Here is a 23,865-nt window from a genome sequence, read left to right as displayed (position 1 = left end):
TACTTTTAAATTCCCCTTTTCCTCAGTTTCCCTTGGTCATTTAAGAACATGTTATTCAATTTCTGTGTATTTGTGTACTTTCCATTCTTCTTGATTTGTAGTTTTATTCAAGTATAGTCTGAGAAGACACATGATGTGATTTGTCCTTTTTGAATTTTTTGAGACTTGACTGAGGCCTAGCATAGGACCTGTCCTGGAGAATGTTCTATGTGCTGATGAGAAGAACAGGTATTCTGCTGCTGTTAGACAAAGTGCTCTGTGAACATCTGTTAGGTCCATTTGCTCTGTAGTAAGGTTCAAGTTGATGTTTCTTTGTTGATTTTATACCTGCATGATATGTCCATTGAGGAAACCACTGTGTTAAAGTCCCCCATTGTTTTTGTATTAGAATCTATCTCTTACTTTAGATCTACTAATATTTGTTTTATGTAGTTGGGTCATCCTGTGTTAGGTGCATGTATATTTAAAGTTGTTAAATCTTGCTGAATTGATTATTTAACAATATATTTGTCTGTCTTTATAGGATTGTTTGGTACCTGGGATTGAACTTAGGGGTGCTCGCCCCCTGAACTACATCCCCAGTAAGTTGCATAAGGCCTAAATTGTTGAGGCTGGCCTCAAACTTGTGATCCTTCTGCCTTAGCCTTCTAAGCCACTGGGATTACAGGCATGTGCCTCCACACCCAATGCTTTACAGGTTTTGATTTAAGGTTTGCCTTGTCTGAGTATAGCTACTCCTGCTTGTTTTTGGTTTCTGTTTACATATATCATCTTTTGACAATCCTTCATTTGTAGTCTCTGTCTTGAACAGTGAAGTGAGTTTTTTTGTAGAAAGCATACATTTGCCCCCCGCCTTTTTAAATTCCATTTGCCAGTTTGTGTCTTTTGATTGGTGAATTTAATTCATTTACATTCAGACTTTCATTTGTATAAACTTGAAAGTTTATACAAATGAAAGTATAAACTTCTTCCTGTCAGTTTGTTAATTATATTCTGCTTGCTCTGTAGAGTTTTTGTTCTTCTCTACCTCTTCTATCTTTATTTATGTGATCTGATAGTTTTCTATAATGCAAAAGTTTGGTTCTCTTATGTCTTCTACAGAATTTTATGCATCCATGTGTTCACGATGGCAGTTATTCTTTCCTTTCTAATGTAGGACGTCCTTAAGTATTTCTTGTAGGTTGGGTCTGGTGGTGATTAAATCCTTCAGTTTCTGCTCTATTTCTTCTTCAGTTTTGAAGAATAGTTTTTCTGGGAATAGTATTCTTGGTTAGCAGCTACCCACCCCCCACCCCCAGTATTTTAAATGTTTTATCCCACTGTATTCTGGCCTGTAAGATTCTGCTGAGAAGTCTGCTTTAAGTCTACTGGATCTTCCCATACACATAATTTGATGTTTTTCTCTTGATCTTTTCTTGTGCTCTGACATTTTTACTATAATGTGCATTTTGGTGAAGGTCTATTTTAGTTGAATCTAGATGGGGTCCTTTGAGCTGCTTGAATCTAGATGTCTGTATCTCTTTGAAGATTTGGAAAATTTTTGGCTATTTCATGAAATAGTTTTTCCATAGCTTTCCCCTTTTCTTTACCTTATGGGATATTTGTTTGCTTAATTGTGTTCTGTAAGTCTTGCAGGCTTTCTTCATTCTTCATTTCTTTTTGTTGTGACTGGGTTAATTCATAAGACCCATCTCAAGTTCAGAAATTCTTTCTTCTGCCTGTTCTAATCCATTAGGGGAGTTCTCATGTATATTTCATTTCATTGAAGTTGTTAGGTCCAAGACTTCTGATTGGGTTTTTTTTATGATTTGTGTTAATTTGATGGTGAATTTTCCTCCTCTCTTTATATTGTCTGTCTGTATTCTCTTGCACTCTTGGATGTGACATTACTCTGCCATTTCCCCTTACCCTGCATCCCCGAAACCAAGGCTCTTGTTGATGGTTCCAAAGTCAATTGAACAGATATTAGGTCCTATTGTGTTTGTTTTCTTCAAATGAGAAATTTGAGAGTGGTAAGAAATTACCCAAAGAAAAAACTGAGAATCAAATCCAAATCTGATAATGTCCAAGTTCAGGATTCTTTTTAATATGCCATGCCCTTTAACTCCCAGAGTGGCTTGATGAAACTTTTCATGACTTCAAAGCAGCCTTTGCCGTGGAAACACTAGTGAAGCTCAGCCTCATGCAAAAGACAGTGGGGTTAAAGCACAGCCTCTGACAGATGTGCAGGGCATCTGAAGTCCACTCATTTGGAGCTGGCACCTGTCTCCCCTGGGTAGGCTACTCTGTGGTAAAGGTGTCAGAGCTGAACTTACAGCACTCGGCATTTGGGACCTAAGGCAGATGCCTCACTCCATGGCCACCTATTTGCCAAAATAGTGAAAGGTACCAGCTGTTGGCATGACCTAGGGTGGCCTTCCTGCTGACACACCAGGTGTTCTCAAGGCTGCAGGGACAAAAGTAGTAATGATATGGATACTGTTAATTTACTCAAAATTTATTGTCTCAGGCACCAAATTATTTAGTCTGCTATTTAATCTTTACAACATTTTCATGACTTTGGTGCCATTGTCATTCCTAATGTGCATTTGGAGAAACAGGAAGGTGAAGAAGCTTGCCTGTGGCCCGGTAATAAGTGCTGGAGGAAGGAGGGCAGCAGGGAAAGCGCCCCGGGCTGCCCTGGCCGGCTTGTCCACAACCATCCCCATCCTGGGTTCCTTTTACTGCCTCAGGGTTTTGAAGATAGAGAATCCTCCTTCTCTAAATGGATCAAAGAAAAAACACTGATGTGGTCCCCAAATTCAGTGCCCCCCATAGCGTTCCGTAGGTTTGATATTCTAGAAGATACTCACACGTATCACCTTGGTGTCCGCATGGCCCTGTAGGATACTCATCGCCATGTGTGTCACTCCGAGCTCTCGCCTCCTGGTCACGGTTCTTACCCTGGCGCTGAAGTTGTCCTTCTCAAGCCACAAGTGACCTCTGATCATTCATAAATGGTCAGCTTTCCATCTTCATCTCCTTTGGTATGCCTGGGATAATTTCTTATTTTAACTTTTATTCTCTTCATGTCTTAGTCCTTCTTCTAGAGAAAAAAATTGAAACCTAAGAGTGGTTTAGAGATTGTCTGATGCTATTAAAACCGTGACCATTGCGGTGACAGAAGGTTGGCTGAAATGAGAGGACACGTGAAAGTTTAAGAAAATGTGAAGAACCGCAGACACACATGCTGTTCTTCCTTCTGAAAGAAAAATATCCTGTTGGTTAATTATCTCTTCCTTTCAGGACACCTAATGTTCCTCTCAAGGCCAGCGGCCTGGGCTCCGAGCCTGTTGGGGTGGGGTGTCCGGGCGGGGGAGTCACCTCTGCGTCTCCCCCAGGTTTTCACCTTGCTGTGGATCGCCGACTGGATGGTGCACCGCTTCTGGAGGAAGGGAAAGGACCCGGACAGCTTCTCCATCCCCTACCTGACGGCGCTGGGCGACCTGCTGGGCACAGCTCTGTTAGCCCTGAGTTTCCATTTCCTGTGGCTCATTGGGGACCGAGATGGCGATGTCGGAGACTAATAAATCCTACCTGCTGCTCTCAAGTCACCCAGGAGGAGCACCCAAGATGACCACTTCTGGCTCTTTTCCAAAACTCTTACGTCACTAGTTTGACTTCTGCCAGGGTAATCTTCAGTTGGCCCTGATTCAATTAAATGGCCTTAACTTTTTTTTAAGGAATTTTTCCTGAAACCAGAATGAACAGTATTTGTGCTGCTTTTTGTAGAATAAATAATTTGACATAGACCTAGATACAAACTCAAGCTCTGAAATTAATTAAATAGGAAAGAATATATATGTGTGTGTATATATATATATATTATAGAATGTTTACAATGAATAATTTTGAAACCACAGACATAGCAGAAATGTACTTTTATTACTGTTTAAGTTTTAAGGCAAAGTCAGAGGAAATAGCCCTAGCTCTGCCTCTGTCTGGCAGATGTGTTGTACTTCAAAGCATACCGTGAATCGAAGGGCACCCACCAGGCTTTTAATCATCTGAATTATGCCCGCCTCTGTGCTAGCTGAGGATAAATTTACCAATTACCTGCTCCTAAACTGACCTAAATATGTTCTGCTGAGCATAAGATAAATTTGCTTTTACCTGCATCTGAAATGACCCTGGCCAACACTAATTTAATTTCAACTCTGCAAGCTCTTGGCAGGCTCCCCTTTAAACAAGGAATGCTCTTGAGAGGTCTTTCATGAGAGCAGTTGGCCATTTTTGATCACTGATTTGTTGATCTTTCTCAGAAAACAGTGAAAAATGGAAGATAACTTGAGCTGCATCTGTAGACACAAGATGGCATGAGCAGTTGTGTGAGAGAGAGAGAAATGAGAGAAGCTTTTGATGAACTCCAGTGCCAGTAGTCGACCGTCAAGATCCCCGTGCTCTTGAGCCATGGGTATAGAGGTGTCCTTCAGCACAGTTTATTGAGGCTCCTGCCATTTGATCCCAACACTTTGCTGCTGAATTCAGTATTTGTTACCTACATTGTAATTAGTGGTTTCTTCTTATTTCAAAACGAGATATTATTTAATATAATCCTGATATAGATTCAAGATTGGCAAGGGGTTCCTTTGCCCTTTTCAAGAGGCTCAAGGGGAAGCTGGGTTACTCACCAAGCACTCGAGCCCCCATGCACCTGTCAGCACAGGCTTATTTCCACAGGGACCTTAGGGACACTGCTGTATTGTTCCAGTATTTTTCTAAAACTCTCAGCTATGGTCTAACCACTTAGCCAGCACCTTAGTTATTCAGTAGATGAGCATTTTTATTTCACATACAGTTTGGGCTTTAACTGCAGTGCAATCTCTCAAGACCATTATTTAATAATTAAATTATTAAACTGTTGAGGGAATAAAAAGGCACATAACTTTGATGATCATCGTGGCTTAAGTTGTGAGTTAGCATTATTATATAAATAGTAGGTTGTTTAAAAATATATTGGGGAAGTATTCTTGTTAAGCTCTTTAAAATAAGGGGGCTGTGGTTTAGAGGTATATATTTTTGCTTATTTTTAAACTTTAATTATTCCATTCTTCTGTCTTATAATGAAGGTTTTAAGGCAGAGAACTGAACTAATTATGGAATTTCTCCCTTGGAGAGTTATGATATCATATAGAGAACATTCTTATAAAAGAAAGAATGATTAAATTTAAGTTGATGAATATTTAGCTGCAAAGATTTTTATTTTAAAAAAATCCATGGATTAATTTTTTTAAATCCATGGATAATATCTTTGATTTTATTGTAAAGCATTTGTAAATTATTTACATTTGGGCTCTATGATTCATATACAATTACATTTCTCAATTATTTCTATTGATTTTTTTTTTAACCTAGGGAAAAAAATTGGAGAGCAGGCCACAGTTTTTAAGGTTGAGCTAACAACTTTATCTGGTGCATTCTGTATTCCAAAGCACTTTTAAAGATGGGCCGCCCAGTCCTCACAACCAGACCTGTGACCTAGGTCAGACACTGCTAAGTGACCAGCTGTCACCTCCCTGAATTCCAGGTCAGTGCCCTTTCTGGGACACATCCATAGCCCTGTGCGCCCCAGGAGAACCCACCTGATTAACTACAAAGAAGCCAATTGGAGAAACGAGGTTTGCAAAAGTCCAATGGAGTAGTGCACATCGTTCACATCAGACGGAGGCCGCGGTGCGATGCGTCTGAGGGTGAGCACGGCCAGCTTTATCCCCCATATTCCCAAGATCAAAGAACTCAAACCACGAAAACATTTATAACAGGAGCTTCAGAATGAAGAGCAATGACTTATTTCATAGAATATCAAATTGCCACCACCCTCCCCAGAGCTTGCTGTTTGCCAGGGGTGGTAATTAGGAGGACTGAACTGAGCTTGTGTCCGTTTGCTTTTGCAATGCAACCTTGGTTAGACCAGCAAAATGTCTAAAAGGCATGTAATGGGGAGGGCACGAAAATGGGAAGATCAGTCACAGATTAACAGATTATAAAAGGATACAAATTCCTTTAAAAATTACTACCAGTCTTTTGAAAAGCCTTCATATAGTATGTAACCAGTAAGATGATTTTTAAAATTTATCCATAAAATAATTTATTTTCAGCCTTATGTAATGTAAATTAACAGTATTTATTTTTATACCATATAAAAACTCCTGTTTTCCAAAATTCTTCTTTCACTGATTTATTGGGCACTTTATTTAAACATTTTTAAGTCATTTTTTCTATTCTTGCCCACCAACCATTTCTTTCAAAAGTCAAGTTTCTCAGAACCTAGTTAAATAAAAACGTGTGGTAATGTATCTTCTGGGAGACATTGAAAAAAAAAAAAAAAACTCCCACAGCACAGACTCTCCATGAGGTCGCCAACTGAGTGGTTCAGTGGGTCTGGTCACAGGGCTCTCTTGCCTTATGCTCTCTGTGGTGTGGCCTACCCGTCGGTAATGGGCTTCTGTCATCTTGAACTGTTGTAAACCCAAGAATAAAATTTACGAAACGTTTGCCCAGGCTCCTTGTGCTTGCTTTTGATGAGCTACAGAACACCAAGCTTGGGTGGAAATCCTTCAGAAGAGGCTGGGTGGTTTCTTGCACAAGTTCCTATGCAGCTAACAAAGGCAGCTTTGGCCACACCTCCACCTCCGGGGCATGGCCTTGCCTTTACGGGCTGTGGAGGGACTCTCCTCATGTCCTCTCTCCTCCTTGGCCTGTCAGCCCTGGGTCCTCAACTGACCCCTTGGTGCTTGTGGGGCAGGACAACAGCTCTGGCTGAGTGTCTTTCTGTCTTGGCTTTGCCCATGGCTGACCAGCTATATATGGCGCAAGGAAAGCACACGGCTGCTCTGGAAGATCTTCCCATTTGTGACCTCAGACGTTGACTCACCCTCAGCCCAGAAGCCACTGGGAGTCCTTTCTGGGAGATGAGGCATGTGTTCCTGCCATTGCACTGCAACTATGCCTGACAAGGTCACCAACAGTCTCCATGTCGTCAAGCCCAGTGACGAGTCCCCAACAAAATGTCTCCTCTCCCTCGGTCTCTAAAAGCATTGGACAGTCTCCTCTCTCCCTGAAGCATTTTCTCTGTGCCCTTTGCTTTCTTCCCTGCTTTACCTGAAGCTCCTTGTCCGTTCGTCTGTCTGGTAGTCTTCTTGCCCTCAACTTCTAAATGCTGGGAAGCTCCCGGGCTCCCTTTTTACCACCTCTCCTCTATTACTCTTTTCCTAGGCGATCTCTCCATCTCATTGTTATAAGTATCTCTACGGATTATTTCCAAGTTTATTTCTCCAGTCCCAGATTCTCGGTTGGGTTCCATGTCTGTATTTCCAGTTGCCTGCTGGACAGCGCCACTGGCCTGGCTACTCAGTCTCCCAGACCTTCACACCACACCTTGACCTGGCTGGCTTTTATAGGTCAATGTATCCAACAAATACGACTTCGTAAATCAGGAAGGAAAGTCCAACAGGGAAACAGCTGGGGGCCGGGGACTTACAGACAAGAAAACAAATGGATGTTCAGTCCCCTTAAAGCATGCTGGGTAAAGTCATACGGAGCTACCACTTGCCCATCAGATTGGCAGAAATCCAAAACTGGATAAAACGTGTGCTTGGCAAGGCCGAAGGGAGATGGACAGAATGGCTAGTGGTAGGACAGAATGACAAGCTCTGGAGAAGTGACTCTGGCCATGGACAACAAACAACGAAAGCACTGATCATTGAATCTTGTAATCGCAGCGTCACCACCTTCGGACCATGCGAGGAAAACCTCTGTCCCAGTCCCTCTGCTGCGTGATTGACAGCAGAGTTTCACAGACTGCAAGCAGGAGCCAAATTCAGTTTGTTGCCTGTTTCTGTAAATAGTTTTCTTAGCACGTGACCATGCCCATGTTTACATACGACCTGGGGCTGCTTCCCCTCTCCACGGTAGAATGGAGTGTCTGCCAGGGACAATGCAGCCTGCAGAACCTGAAATAGTCCCTCTCTGGCCCTTTGTGCACACACGTGCATGTATACACACACACAGGGTCTCCTACCCCTTCTTCAGAGTGAATTCTTCACATTTACTTCTAACTCTCCCCTGGTCCTTGGGCTGTGGGGCTGCTGAGTGGTCTGGGCAGATACCCCCCGCCTGGTTCCAGAAGCTCTCGACTCGGCACCATCACTGTCTAAACCCTGCCACCGGCTGGGGCTGTTCTCCCCGACAGGGCCTTGGCTCACTTCACCCCCTCGGCTATGGGGTTGCCCTGGGATTCTGTGGCCAGCCCGTTCCAAGAAGGCAACTCTGAGAGCTCATAGCTTTTACTGGCCAGAATGAAGCTACCATGCTGGTTTTGGGTGACTGTGATGTCGGACAAGTTCAGAGCTGTGGGCCCTTGGACCTGAACCTCCGCTCTCCCCCAGCATTCCAGCTGGCTCTGCCTCTGAGCGCCTGAGGGTGAGGGGTGGCAGCACCCCAACACTGACACTCAGGAAGGCTCCCCGCGCCTTCTGCGGGTTCCGTGCCCCGTGCCAGCCGCCCTTGGGGTGACATCCCTCTCTCTGCAGAAGGCACTTAAGACCACTGCTCCACAGCCCACCTTTCCAGATGGTGTCCTTGCCTACAGGTGACATGCTGAAGTCACACCAGACCAGGAACAGGCATTCACTGATGGACCGTGATCCCCTCACTACCCGTGGCCCCTCACCATCCTCCCCACTGGTGACCATATGTGGAAGGTGGGATGCGGCCCATGTCGAGGGAGGTCACAAGTCAGGAATGCAGTCGTCATAGCCCAAGGTCAAGACAGGGCTGGAAGGTGGTTCTGCATTTAGACAATTCCAGAAGTTAAAGGTAATATGATGAAGAAACTACTGCCTGTATTTTCCTGCATACCCTGGATCCGACCAGCCTTTACCCAGCACAGTAACCATCTTTGAGAGACTTACTGGAAGCCAGAATTCCCTGGGGGCAAGATGATGTAGGCACGTGAGCGATGACAGAAGCGGCATGAAATGATGGTGTTCGGGAAATGTACAGAAGCAAGGAAAAATACCATTTCAACACCAAAAAACTGACGTGCTAAGGCACTGTGAGCAGTAACAATGATCACATCCTTTTGTTGCAGTGAAAGATATGAAATTAGCCAGGAATGACACATGTGGCAATAAAGAGAAAACAATAAGATGGTACCTGCACACTAGGAAGAAGCTTCCTTTGCATTTACTGCATAATTCCTCAGGTACCTTTTTTCTGCCCTTTATATTAGAACTTCATCAATGAGTCACTACACTTCCGATGGACTCAAAATTTTTGTAAAACAGTTTAAAGCTAAACTGTTGATGAGGACAGGGATCCTGCAAAAGGTTCCTGCTTGGGTGGGCGTGGTGGCACATACCTGTCATCCAGGCAACTTGGGAGGCTGAGACAGGAGGATTGCAAGTTTGAGGTCAGTTTCAGCAGCTTAGTGAGACCCGGTCACAAAACTTTAAAAAAGAGCTGGGGATGTGACTCAATGGTTAAGTGCCCCTGAGTTTAATCTCTAGTACCCAAAACAAACAAGCAAACAAACAAAAAACAATTTATCACAGCCCTATTTGTAATAGCCAAAGATAAGAAAACATCTCAGGGATCCTAGTGGTATGAACTGTAGTACATCCACACAGTAGAATAGTACGCAACCAGGAAGACAAAAGGAGAGTAATTTTTTAAAAATATTTTTTTAGACATTGATGGGCCCTTATTTTATTTATTTATTTATATATGGTGCTGAGAATCGAACCCAGTGCCTCACACATGCTAGGCAAGTGCTCTACCACTGAGCCACAATCCCAGCCCCCAAAAGGAGAGTATTTTTATAAACTCAGATTGCCATGATATAAATATCATAAGGCAAAAATGCAATGCATGGAACATAATATTAAATATTTTCCCCTTTTTTGTAAGAATGAGAAGAAACACAGGAAGGGAAAATAAGAAACTAAGAACAATAGTTAGCCAAAGAGAACAAGGAGAAATAAGGTTATGGGAACAAGGATGGAGATAAGTCTTGCCTGTGTCAACTTTTTAGATCACTTTGGTTTTGAACCCTTTCCATGATTATTCAAAAATAATTTAAAATTTTTATTTTCAAAGAAATTTTATTTTAAAAGAAAAATGTAGCTGGGCATGGTGGCGCACACTTGTAATCCCAGTGGCTCAGGAGGCTGAGGCAGGAGGAGTTCAAAGCCAGCCTCAGCAACAGTGAGGCACTAAGAGACAGGGTCTCGCTGAGTTGCTAAGTTCAATATAAAATAGGGCTGGGGACGTGGCTCAGTGGTTGAGTGCCCGAGTTCAATCCCTAGTACCCCCCAAAAATGTATTCTTTGACCTGTTGGCCCCATCTTTAGAAATTTAATAATCAGAATATATATTGTAGTAATTTTCTGTTTGAAATATTTCATTTGAAAATAGGATTAAAATCTCAAAGATAAGATTGGTATTATGTATGCTCCTATATAGTCAGTGACTTTGTATTTTAAAGATCCTTTGATGAGTTAAAAAAAATTGTGACACATGTGTGAAAAGTACTATATATAAGTCTACTGTGGAAAACATAATAAAATATTTCATGAAGAAGAGATGAAAAATAAAAGTGAAAACCAGCAAAGGGAGGAACTACACTAGAAGAATAGTCAGTCAAAGGTGAAACTAATTCAAATTAAACACCAGAAATAAATAAAAATGACAGGGAATAAGAATCATATCTCAATAATAGCATTGAAAGTCAATGGCCTCCAAACTCACCAATCAAAAGATGTAGCCTGGCAGATTTGATTTAAAACAAGACCCCACCGTATGCTGTCTCCAGGAGACTCACCTCTTAGGCAAACATATCCACAGACTGAAGCCACCAAATAAATGACCTAACAGTACATCTCAAAGCCCTAGGAAAAGAACAACAAATCAACACTAAAAGCAGTAAAAGACAGGAAATAATTAAAAACCAGCTAAAATCAATGATATTGAAACAAAAAATTCAAAAAATAGACAAAACAAAAAATTGGTTCTTTGCAAAAATAAATAAAATCAATAAACCCTCAGCCAAGCTAACAAAGAAAAAGAGAAAACTCAAATCACTAGAATTTGTGATGAAAAGGGAAATATCACTGCAGACACTAATGAAATATAGATGATCAGATAGATTCTCAGCCAAGTTATACCCCAACTTCAAAGAGGAACTTACACCAATACTCCTCAAATTATCCCATGAAATAGAAAAGGAGGGAACCCTTCCAAACTCATCCTATGAATCTAGTATGACCCTGATACCAAAACCAGACAAAGACACATCAAGGAAAGAATGCAAAAATTCTCAATAAAATTTTGACAAATATAATACAAAAATGTATAAAAAATATAGTGCACCATGATTAAGTGGGGTTCATTCCAGGGATGCAAGATTGGTTCAACATACAGAAATCAATAAATGTAATCCTTCACATTAATAGACTTAAAGACAAGAACCACATGATCAATCCAATAGATGCAGAAAAAGCATTTGACAAAATTCAGCATCCATTCATGTTTAAAACATGAGAGAAACTAGGGATAGTAGGAACATACCTCAACATTGTAAAAACTATCTATGCCCGGGCTGGGGATGTGGCTCAAGTGATAGCGCGCTTGCCTGGCATGCGTGCAACCCGGGTTCAAACCTCAGCACCACATACAAACAAAGATGTTGTGTCCGCCGAGAAATAAAAAATAAATATTAAAATTCTCTCTCTCTCTCTTTAAAAAAAAAACTATCTATGCCCAAGGCCAACATCATTCTAAATGGAAAAAAAAAATTGAAAGCATTCCCTCTAAAAACTGGAACAAGTCAGGGATGCCCTCTCTCACCTCTTCTATTCCACATAGTCCTTGAAACCCTAGCCAGAGCAATGAAACAGAAAGAAATTTAAGGAATATGAATAGAAAGAGATCAAACTATCCCCATTAGCCAATGACATGATTCAATATTTAGAAGACCCAAAAAACTCCACCAAAAAGTATTTTGAACTCATAAACGAATTCATCAAAGTAGCAAGATATAAAACACCCATAAACCAATTGCACACCTATACACCAATGATGAGTGAGCCAAAAGAAAAATCAAAACTACCCCATTTGTAACAACTGCAATAACAATAATAATAATAATAATACTTGGGAATCAATCTAACAAAAGAAGCAAAAGTCCTCTACAGTGAAAACTACACAACACTAAAGATAGAAATTGAAGAAAACTGTAGAAAAGACCTCCCATGTTCTTGGATAGGCAGAATTAATATTGTCAAAATGGCCTTATTAGCAAAAGCAGTATACAGATTTGATGCAATTCCTATTAAAATTCCAATGGCATTCTTCACAGAAGTGGAAGAAGCAGTTATGAAATTCATTTGGAAAAATAAGAGACCCAGAATAGTCAAAACAATCCTTAGTGAGAAAAGTAATGTAGGAGGCATCACAATCCCAGAACTTAAATTATACTACAGAGCTATAGTGATAAAAACAGCATGGTATTGGCACAAAAACAGAATTGAACACCAGTAGAACAAAATAGAAGAAAGAGACAAACCCACACAAATACAGTTATACTAGACAGAAGAGACATAAACATACACTTGGAAAAAAAGATATCCTCAACAAATAGTGCAAAATTGACAAAAAAAAAAAAACTGCAAAGCCATACGTAGTATATTGAAATGGAACCCCTATATCTCACCCTGCACAAAACTCAACTCAAAGTGGATCAAGGACCTCGGCATTAGACCAGAGACCCTGAGAAGAAAATGGAGGCCCTACTCTCTATCACATTGGCTTAGGAACCGAATTCCTCAACAAGATTCCTAAAGCGCAAGAAGTAAAACCAAGAATCCATAAGTGGGGGATTGGAGTTGTGGCTCAGTGGTAGAGTGCCCACCTAGCATGTGTGAGGTGCTGGGTTTGATCCTCAGCACCACATATGAATGAATAAAATAAAGGTATTGTGTCCACCTACAACTAAAAAAATATGGAAAAAGTCAATAAATGGGATTATATCAAACTAAAAAGATTCTTCACAGCAAAAGAAACAAGAACATGAACAGTTTGCCTACAGATGGGAGAAAATCTTTACCACCTGCACCTCAGATTAATCCCCAGGATATACAAAGAACTCAAAACACTTAACACTGAAATAAACATATAAATAAATAACCCAATCAATAAATAGGTAAAGGAACTGTACAGGCACTTCACAGAAAAACTACAAATGGTAAAAAAAAATAAATAAAATAAATAAAATACATGAAAAAACGTTCATCTCCAGCAATTAGAGAAATACAAATCAAAACTGAAATTCCATACTGGGAAGTGGTATGGAGATTCCTCAGAAAACTTGGAATGGAACCTCCACTTGACCCAGTTATCCCACTCCTCAGCTTATACCCAAAGGACTTAAAATCAGCTTACTGCAGTGACACAGCCACATCAATGTTTATAGCAGCTTAATTCACGATAGCCAAGCTATGGAACCAACCTAGGAGCCCTTCAGCAGATGAATGGATAAAGAAACTGTGGATAATACCCAATGGAATACTGCTCAGCCATAAAGAATTTATGGTATTTTCTAGTAAATGGATGGAACTGGAGACTATCATGCTAAGTGATAAGCCAGTCCCCAAAACCAAAGGCCAAACGCTCTCTCTGAATGCAGACGCTAACACACAATGTGGGGGCGTGGGGTGCGGGAGGGGAGAATAGAAGTTCAGTGGATTAGATAAAGAAGAATGGAGGGAAGGGAGAAGGGATAGTAACAGGAAAGTCAGTGGAATGAATCAGACAACTTTCTTATGTTCATATATGAATACACACCAGTGTAACTCCACATCATGTACAGCCACAAAAATAGGAAGTCATACTCCATGGATGCATGATATGTCAAAATATAGTCTACTATCGTATAACTAAAAAGAACCAATAAAATTTTTATTAAACTACTATGGGAGTGATACCAAATTTTTAAGAATACCAAAATAAGGACCGGGCTATAGCTCAGAGGTAGGGCGCTTGCCAAGCCTGCACAAGGCCCTGAGTTCAATCCCCAGCACCACAAAACAAACAAAACCCACAGAAATATTTTTTAATGCTTTTTCTGGTTGATGTGATTATGGATTTTTTTTTCTTTTTAAAACTTTTGAAAACACAGGCTCAATACTCTAACACTGGGGCACAGGCAAGAACTTCCACAATAGGACTCCGGAGTTCAGGAAGCAATACCAGGAGTTAATAATGGGATGGCATCAAGTTTAAAAAGTTTCTACACAGCAAAGGAAACAAGAGTGAGAAGGGGGAGCCTACAGAACGGAAGATCCTTGCCAGCTGCTAACTGACAGGGGATTAGTAGCCAGGATATCCTAAAACAAAACAAAACAAACAACAACAAAAAAAAACTCACCAACAAATAAACCAAATCGTCCAATCAATAAATGGGCAAATGAAGTAAATAGATATTTATTGAAAAAAATAGTAAATTGCCCAGAAATATCTTTAATAATTAAGGAAATGTGAATCAAAACTACCCTAAGATTTTATTTCCCTCTAGATAGAATGGTAGTGATCCAGAGTACAATAATAACAAATGCTGGAGAAAATATGGGAGGAAGCAAACAATTTCACACTGTTGGTGGAATTGTAAATCAGCACAACCACTACGGAAATCATTATGGAATTTCCTTAAAAGACTAGAAATGGAACCCCCATATGACCCAGCTATGCCCCTCCTGGTATTTATCCTGAGAGTTAAAGTCAGCACACTGCAGTGATCCATGCATCCCATATGTCTATAGAGCACAATTCACAGTAGCTGTACTGTGGAACCAGCCTAGGTGTCTGTCAATGGGTGATTAAAGAAAATGTGGTACAGATACACAACGGAGTTTTATTCAGCCATAAAGAAGAATGAAATTATGTCACTTGCAGGAAAATGGATGGAACTTGAGAATGTTGAGAGAAATGAGCAGAACTTGTATGTTTTCTCTCATATGTGAAACTAGAGAGGTAAAGGGTGTAAAGGGTGTGTGGGGGGATGTCAGGGAAATCAGTAGAGGAGAGGAGATGGTCCAAGGGAGGAAAAGGGGGAGGGGAAGGGGAAATATCATAGAATGGTTTTGGCCAAAGGATATTGTTATATTGGGTGCATGTATGAAGATAAAAGAACAAATCTCACTATTATATGCTTATCACACACTGATAAAAAAAATTTCAAAAACTCCCGAACTGTCCAAATTTCCAACAATGAACGCGTCACATATAAAGCAGTGTTTAAATTGCATGATAATTGCTATTTTCCCAGCTAATAGCTCCCCATCTCAAATTAGTACTTAATCATTATATCCAATCATTGAAAAAGAAAAGGTTTTGTTCTGCTTAGCAGTGAGCACCTAAAAAAACATCAGCAGATGAGAGAAAATCCTGTGTGGAGACGGAGCCTGCTGGCACCTGCTGACCCTGGTGTAAGGAGGGATTGGGGAGCGGCCGGGGGGCCCAGGAGAGAATGTCCCCCACCATCTGTCTTGAGGCTCATTATGTTGTCATCCTGCCACAGGCTTCCGTGGGGGTTTCCACGTGACCTTTCCAGTCCTTCCCTCCCACCCAGCTGATAGCTCGTCCTGTGGCCCAGCGGCACAGCGGGCCAACAAGCGGCACAACTCCGCTTCCTTCACCCTCCATCCTCCCTGCTCCTGGGCCACTGCTCCTTGTCCCTGCCCATCCCATGGATCCCACTGTCCTCCATACTTCTTTTTCTTCAACGCACCCCAGTGGGCCCCGAGAATCTGCCCGGGACTGGTTCTGGGAACTCCTACCCTCATACCAAAATCCTGTTGTAAAAGGGCGTGGCATTTAAACATAACTGGCACACATTCCTGTGGGCTTTTAAAAGTCAAAATACATTTGCCAAAAATACGTTTTGCAACAGAGGAATTGTATCTACATCACATGACTCATGAGCCTCCCTGCTGGTGCATGGGAGAATCATTACCCATCACTAGATTTTTTTTTTTAAATTGCATGCTTTTTTTTTTTTTGATAAAATATATGTAACATAAAATTTCCAGTCTTAACCATTTTGGGTGTCAGTTCAGTGACATGGAGTGCAGTCACTTGGCTGGACCACCATCACCACTATCTGTCTACGGAACATTTCCATTATCCCCCAGCAATACACGTTTAAAAGTGTCTAAAACCCTCCTGTTTCTGACTGTAGAGCTTTCTACTTAAATGTGTATGTGTATAGGAGGCAGAGGTCATAAACCTTTATGACCCCCTGGAGATGCGTATTGGAGCCGTGGTATGTCCTGCCTGCAGACCTGAACAGGACGGCCTCCCCAGCAGCAGCCTCGGTCTCCATTTATCTCTAGTCCCAGCTGCTCTGGGCGAAGATATCCTATCTCTCTGAGGTATGTTTTCTGGCTTTTCCAAAAGGACTTTTATGAATGCCACCTTTGAAGTCAGAGCATTCCAAACAGACCCTACGCATTTGCAAAAACTCCCAGCCGTTTTCCAGAAAGCCAGAACTTCATTATAGGCATATGGATGATTCAGGTCTGGTACCTGGCACAGGGCAGGACCTCAACCTGCAGTCAACATCAGCAAGGTTCACCAGGGACCCAAAGCAGAACAGCTCTGAAATCATCAGGATTCAAACCTGTTTTGTGCTTGTCCAAATGTGGGACTAACTTGGGACAAATCAGCATAATTTCCGTAGTGTTTAACTACCTGCACTTTTCAACTTGGCATATTCTAAAGAGATGGACATTGCCCTTGGGTCTGAATCCTGCATCTGCCTGTTGGCACAGGCCCAAGATGTTATAGTTTATAGCGTATAGTTAGGCTCCCTCGCCAAGGCTTCCAGTGGACTGCTCTGTTTTCAGGGTGAAGCCAAGGCTGTGAATCAGTTACATTACAGTCAGTGTGCACTGAAGGTCAGAAACACTCTGATTCAGGATATGCACTCAAGGTCACAAACATTTGCTGCTGAGCATGAGCCCACTTATGTAACCTGTTGGCAGTGAGCCTTGTTTGGCCTGCATATAAAAAGAACCTGTGGAAAAGATTCTTGGGAGGGCTGAATGGAACTGACTGGGGCAAAATGAAACTGGCTAGGGGTGGAGGCTGGAGGCTGTTGCCACCTCTGAATAAATCATGTCTACTACCTCAACTGCGTCTGCATCTTCTTCCACCTGCTGGAATCCCCAATCTCTTTCCTGGGCCTGAGCCTCGCCCTCCGCCCTTGGAAGGACAGTCTCATATGGAGCGACCCAAACACGAGCAGGCAATGTGCTCTCCTGGACTCAGGCTTCTCATTTATGAGATGGGGCCAGCAATTCCTCCCTCTCAAGGTGGTCAAAAAATTAAATGAGATAAAGGGTGTGGAACTAAGTAGCAGGCAGGTGGCAGGTGGCTGATAAATGTGACTTCCTCTGCCTGCCCCTGAACGATTTATACAAATTCCAAATAGCAAGCACACAACCAAGACTTACAGGATCTGAATCACTTGTGAGGAAAACAGAAGTTTCTTTCCCAGCAGGGTTCAGAAAATAAGTTGGGTGACCTCCAAGGCACATTTGAGCGCAGGAGCCCCCTCCTCCAGGGTGTGGCCTTGAACTCCAGCACTAAGCACACAGTGCCCACGCCCCTTCACAGGTGTCTTTGAGGTCCCATGGACAAATAGCAAAATTGAACCAAGAAGTATGGCCTTTGGTGGACTTGTTTGATAGATTATTTATAAATCAGAAGATTAAAGAATTTTTCAAGAACCAGAGGCAGGAAAAAACATAACTTTTAAATTGGGAAAACTTGCACAGATGCCACTCTGCTCTGAGAAACTAAATTACCAAACTATATACACAGTTCTTGCAAGATGCATTTGGCTCGTGATGGGACGAGGGAAATGCTATTAAGGAGGCAAGAAAAAGGAAATTACTGCTTTCATAGCTTGGAGAGCAGACGAGTTTCAAGGTAGCAGATTGGCAAACACTGAAATCTCTTCCCCTTCTCACCAAATTCAAAGAAATCATAGTTCAAAATAGCAAAAAAATAGTTTAAAAGCCCTCCACCATTCCTAAAGCCACCCCTCCCCAGGCTGCGAACCCCCCGGCCCACGGCTTCCTCAGTTCACCACGTCACAAGCTCTAACCCCACCCCATACATGCTGCTTGTGGGAACAGAGAAGAGGGGAGACAAGGAAGCTCAGGGCCCTGTTAGGAGATTCTTTGTGCAGAAGCTGAATTCAAAATAAGAATGGCAGGATACACTTTAAAAATACAACTGGTCAAAGAGATTCTCCCCATGCATTCGGGGAGGGCTGGGGGACTGTGGAGGAAGTGGGGCTCGTCTTCTGCTGGGGGTGCTCCCTCATCGTCACTTCTGGTAGTGGCAAGGCAAGGTTCCCCGGGCAGAGGTGGAAGGAGAACCATTCTGCACTGAGGATGCATCTATTTTCCCCTTTATTTATTTGACCACTTATTTATATCAGTGAGGACAAATAAATATGGATACTCTATTCTACTTCGTTTTATTACTCAAAGTGTTCCAGCTTTGGCCATTGGGAACCCTTTCAGTTGACTCCAGTACCCCTTTGACACACCCCCACCGGTGTAGGTTTTGGTTTTATTTTATTTTAGCACCTTTGACTTTCTTAGATTATAAAATACTTCAGGTTCACCTTGTACCTTTCCAGCCCCAGTCCTAGAACCAGCCCTGGTTTCTTTTATTGGAGATTTTAGTATTAGACACCAAGAACTGGGGTGGGGGTGCTGGTGCTGGGGCTCAGTGGTAGAGCGCTTGCCTAGCACGTGCGAGGCCCTGGGTTCTATCCTTAGCACCACATGAAAATAAATAAATAAAATAAAAGGTGTTGTGTCCAACTACAACTAAAAAATAAATATTAAAAAAAACTGGAGTGGGGGATGGTAAAGGGGAATGAAATGGATCAATTTGTTATGTGCATGTGCAAACAGGAGACACGATTCCATTTTTGCATATAATTATAATGCACCAATTTGAAAAAAAAAAGAACTGGGCATTAGATGTGTTTGCTGCTGTGTTGGTATCATGACTTTTAGACCTTCTCAGCTGAGAGAGCAAAGAAATATTCATGCATATATATGAATAGTTCTACGGGTAACCATCTACATAACAAGATCAACTCTGGTTCATGATGATGTCTCCAACTCTAACCCGTCACCACATGGGTCACCCCAGACTCTTTCTCTTGCTTTTCTGTAATTTCCCACTCCAGACAGAGAGGCACCTGGCTCCCACCAGCAGCCATCTATTGACTTAATGGTTCAAGTCTGGTAAACATGGATGGCAGCGTCAGCACTGTCACCCGTGCCTCCGTGTGGGCCACAGTTGCACTTGTCTGCTGGGTGACTGTAAACTGTCCCCTGTTGCGTGCTGTGACGTCTTACTCTGTTGTCTCTGTTTTCAGTGAAGAGACTGTGGCATGTGATAGTCTTAGAGTGGGAGAAGAGAGGTGCTTATGGGGCAGGGGAGAGAGGGGAAGGTAAAGTATGGACAGCAATCACAAAAGGCATTAAGAATTCAGCAGGAACAGGAAGAGGTCTAGGAAGACCAGAGTCCTCCTTCTCTTCTTTGGAAATTTCCAGAAATGTTTCTAAAGGCTTGCGAATCATCCCAGGAGGCGGGATACGAACCATTTTTCAAGGTTGTATAGGGCAAACCCTGGAATTTCAGTGGTTTCATGCAGTCAGTGCTCCACCCAATGTGGGTGATGAGGGTGGCCTCTCTTCATGGCCACATCCTCTCTGACATGAGGAGGAGAAAGAGCAGCCTGGGGAATTCTGTGTCTTTAGGTACCAGGCTTGGAAGGGACTTGCCTCACTTCCACCCTCCACCCAACTTAGCTGCAAAGGAGGCTGGGGAATGTGGTTTCTCTGTCTACCCCAAAGGAAAAGGAAGTACAGTTTAGTTGAACACATAGTATTAGTCTCCACGTGGACTTAAGATGATTTACTTGGCTATTCAAGGAAAACATGACCCAGGAGACCAACAGGCTAGAGGCTTCAGGGAACATGGGAAAGGAGAAAACCCCACAGCGAACAGACTCAGCCCAGTCACCAGTTCCAACTACTCATGGCAGAAAGTCTAAGTGACTCATCTGGATCTGGCTAAAATAGCCACGGCCAAGTTAAGGGCAGAGATCCCATGAGAATTAGATGGTCTTCTCCAGCACGGAGTCTGCTCATGGGAGGAGGAAGCAGAGAGGGATGATGGGCACCTCTGGAGCACACACAGGCCAACCTGCACAGCAGAGAAAGGTGCCCCGAGAGGCCATTTCTGAGCCCCTTAGAATAGACCAGAAACGGTTTAACATGTCTCTGTATCCAGGCACGTTCGGGAGAAGGAATAGTTGCAAAATAAAATTATCTAACATAAAAGATAATAAAAGCCTTAAAATAGCCTACACACACCCACATACCCCCCCCCACACACACACAGTGGGGGCGGGGGGGATCTGCAGAGCAAATATGTGGAAAGTATTTCCTCAAACAAGCAATGATTTTAAAAATGGTAAATCACCTCTAGATTGTTTGGGAAACAGGATATTCTTAGATTGAATATCACCAGTCCCTTTGCCCCTCAGATCCAAGTGACACTGTCTGCAGGCTACACCCAGAGACTGGGCCCAGCTCCAGGTCCTCTCATGGGAATGAGAAGTAGATGGAACTGGGGTGAAGGTGACTCGTATCCCACAAGGGACTCTGGCCCTGGGCTGGGCAGACAGCGGGGTCCCACCCAGGGTCACTCTGCATCAAGGCAATTGTGAAGTCCAGGTAGTAGTCAGGCAGCTTTGGGGTACCGGTCCCCTCTGTCTTTTTATTTTTTTATTTGTAGATGGACAAAACCTTTTTTTTTTTTTACTTGTTTTTATTTTTATGTGGTGCCGGGAACGAACCCAGGGCCTCACACATGCTGGGCAAGCACTCCACCCCTGAGCCCCAGCCCTGGCCCTGCCTCTGTCTTGATGATCTATTTCTCTTCACGAATCAGCCCTGATGCTGACATCATTGGAACATGGCTGTCACACATGTAATTACATGTGGCCATCCACATGGACCTGATACTGTGCTTTGCACACAAAGAGTGAGCATGACATAAAGTGTGGCCTTGGATCTGTTACACAGTCCCCTTGAAGGGACATCCTCAGAGCAGGGGACTCAGGTGCTGTAGCTATAAATAAGTATGCATGATACGTTGCAAAGTGTTTTTAAAAATTATTGCTTGTGTTTGCTTCTCTAGGACCTTAATGTTTGCCGCTAATAGGATTTCAGAACTGGAATATAACAAAATGTGAAATGCCTTTTTATAGAGAGTAGCTCGTGATAGATGCTAATTGGATTTGGCACACCCTTGTAATTTCATATGGCTTAATATTAAAGAGACAGATTTTTGAGGGCCCCAGTGCAAGCTGATCTAGACCTTGAGTGAAGTTCATATTAAATACCATCTGTGAAACCATTTGTGCTCTTGATACTGAGAGGCGTTCCAAAGAATAAAACATGGGATTTCCAGTGTTAGTAACATTGGGGGGGGTCAAAGACTTACAGATGAGAAAATTCACAACAGTTATCAATAAAGGTAAAAACCATAAGCAAATGAAACATCCAAAAATAGAGGAAATCCTTAAAAGTAGGAAGGTATATAATTTGTAAAATATATTATGGTCATGCACAATCATATTTTCCAAAAATAAGGCATGGGAAAATGCTCATGTCATAGGTGAAAAAAAGCAGGGCATATGTGCTTTGATCTTACTATAGATTGTCCTCCTCTGTCCCCCACCCACCCATCAGGGAGAAGAAAAGAAGCCACTTCAAGGCAGGGAGAATGATAGAACTCGGGCAGGAGGAGGAAGCGCTGGAGGAATGGAACCCTCACGGAGGTCAGGAATATCGTTTCAGACCTTATTTTGTGGAAAACCACCCCAGATCTCACACCGCCCCATCCTTCTCTCCCCAGTCCCCCAAGCCAGCGCCTGCAGCTCCCTGCTGCCCCAAGGGCGGCCACAGAAACAGGACGGAAGGACCACAGCACCGAGCATCTCCGGCTGAGACTGGGCTGCAGGACTTAGTGAGCTGTTTCTGCAGATTGAGTGGCCGTGGGCTCAGGGGAGCCAGAGGTGGGGAGCCCAGGGGGCTGGGGGTGGGGGGGAAACAGGGTGTAGGTGAGGCCCACCTGGCTCAGCCCCACAGGCCTAGCCAGCTGAACACCTAAAGGAACCAGATGCCTCCTGCCCTCTTTAGACCGAGTCTGCCTTGGGGCTGGGCCACCTCCAGACCCTGGTGCAGAAATAGGTACAGCACAAGTGCCATCAGGAAGGGACGCGGCTCTTCAATTTCTCCCCTCCCAACTCAGCAGGACTTGGTGCCAACCACTGAAGCATCCATCCAAGGACTTTCACCTTTTGGGGGAGTCAGGGACATATGCTTGGCTTGCACGTATTCAAGGGCTGGGGAGGCCCACCTCCTGCCCGCCCCCGAGGGTCCCCCAGCAGCCCTCCCCCATGGCAGGCCACTGAACATCAAGGGGTGGCCAGGACCAGTGGAGGCCCCAGCCTTCCTCTCCGTAAAAGTCACTGGAGATAAGCCCTGGGGACAAAAATAAGAAAGGCTAACACGGGTTGATCATATTGGCTTTGCCATGGGAGACTCTGGTGGGGATGGAAGAAGTAAAGTAACATGCATTCTTCACAGTTTCTATTTTCTATATATTAGGAAGTCTGGACATCTTAAAAACCTTTCTGGCTGGGGAGAGACTGTCCCTCCCAGGGCAAAGGGCTCAGCTGGAGCATGCCTTAGATTCATAAGAGCCACACCTCCCCTGGGGTACCCCAAGGGACAGCATTCCTCGTCCTTTATGATCTTAGAGTCAGGGCCCAGGCAACCAGGAGGCACCTCTGCAGTTTAGCACCCATCAAGATTGGTTTTCCAGATTAACCCATCCTAAGTCGTTCACCCTATCCTGCTGTCCCCAGGAAGCCCCATTAAAGGTCCTGGCTGGGGTCCCCCCACCTCGTTCTTCTCTGACCCTTGACCTCCCTGAAGCGCCTCTACATGTGGCAGGCGGGCGCTTCCTGTTTCCAGGGCCTGTGAGTAAAACAAACTTCTGTTTTCTTCTCCTGTGTCCTCCTATGGCCACATCTGACTGACCATTACACGAAAGAACAAAATGTATGGGTAGTACTTATGCATTTTTAAAAAATCAAAAGAAAAAAAGAATTGGTGAGATCTCAGATGATTTTTTTTCTCTCCATGCTTCCCTACAGTTCTCAAACTTTCTGCAACGAACACACACAAGTTGAGTATCCCCAATTCAAGAATCCAAAATACTCCTAAATCCAAGTCTTTCTGAGTGCTGACTTGTTGCCATAAGTGGAAAATCCTACATCACGAAACTTTTTATTTTCATGCACAAAATTATTCAAAATACTGTATACAGTTACCTTCAGGTTATGTGTATAAGGCATACATGAAACATGAGTGGATTTCATGCTTATACTTGCATTCCAAACCCAAGTATCTTATGCATATGCAGTATTACAAAATCAAAAAAGATCTGAAATCCGAAACACTTCTGGGATTTTTTTCATTTTTCTTTTAAAAGTTGTATGTCCTATTTAAGAAATCCTCACCTTCCCAAAGAATGTTCTAATTTGAATTTTCAAATGAAACTGGCTGTCAGACCATTCACTTGGCTGGGGGGGGGGTGATGTTACGATGGAGGGTGTCATGCCTGCTGTGGCCCCCTCTTCACCAGGATGCTGTCTGTCCC

General features: G+C 43.0%; 1 protein-coding gene across 8 annotated transcripts in view; it reads left to right on the top strand.

Moving 5' to 3' along the window:
• The window catches only part of Slc41a2 (solute carrier family 41 member 2), a 144,774-nt gene extending 121,110 nt beyond the window's left edge, over positions 1 to 23,664 (top strand). For 4 of the 8 annotated variants that reach the window (XR_006848514.2, XR_006848510.2, XR_006848512.2 and 1 more), the window contains exons 11-12: positions 21,888 to 22,213; positions 22,338 to 23,664. Coding sequence is in view for 3 of the 8 variants with exons in the window: in XM_058574299.1 (XP_058430282.1) it covers positions 21,888 to 21,976; positions 22,054 to 22,165 (201 nt within the window). In the remaining 5 variants the exon portion in view is untranslated. Of the gene's footprint in view, positions 1 to 3,380; positions 6,534 to 21,887; positions 22,214 to 22,337 lie in introns of those variants that run through there. The other 4 variants (XM_058574299.1, XM_058574298.1, XR_009225440.1 and 1 more) reach the window with 4 other exon arrangements.
• The last annotated feature ends 201 nt before the right edge of the window (positions 23,665 to 23,865 follow it).

The sequence above is a fragment of the Marmota monax genome, unplaced genomic scaffold, assembly GCF_021218885.2.
Source record: "Marmota monax isolate L192 unplaced genomic scaffold, Marmota_monax_Labrador192_F-V1.1 WCK01_AAM20220418_F8-fsc00051, whole genome shotgun sequence".
Taxonomy (NCBI): domain Eukaryota; kingdom Metazoa; phylum Chordata; class Mammalia; order Rodentia; family Sciuridae; genus Marmota; species Marmota monax.
This window is presented reverse-complemented; position numbering and strand designations above follow the sequence as displayed.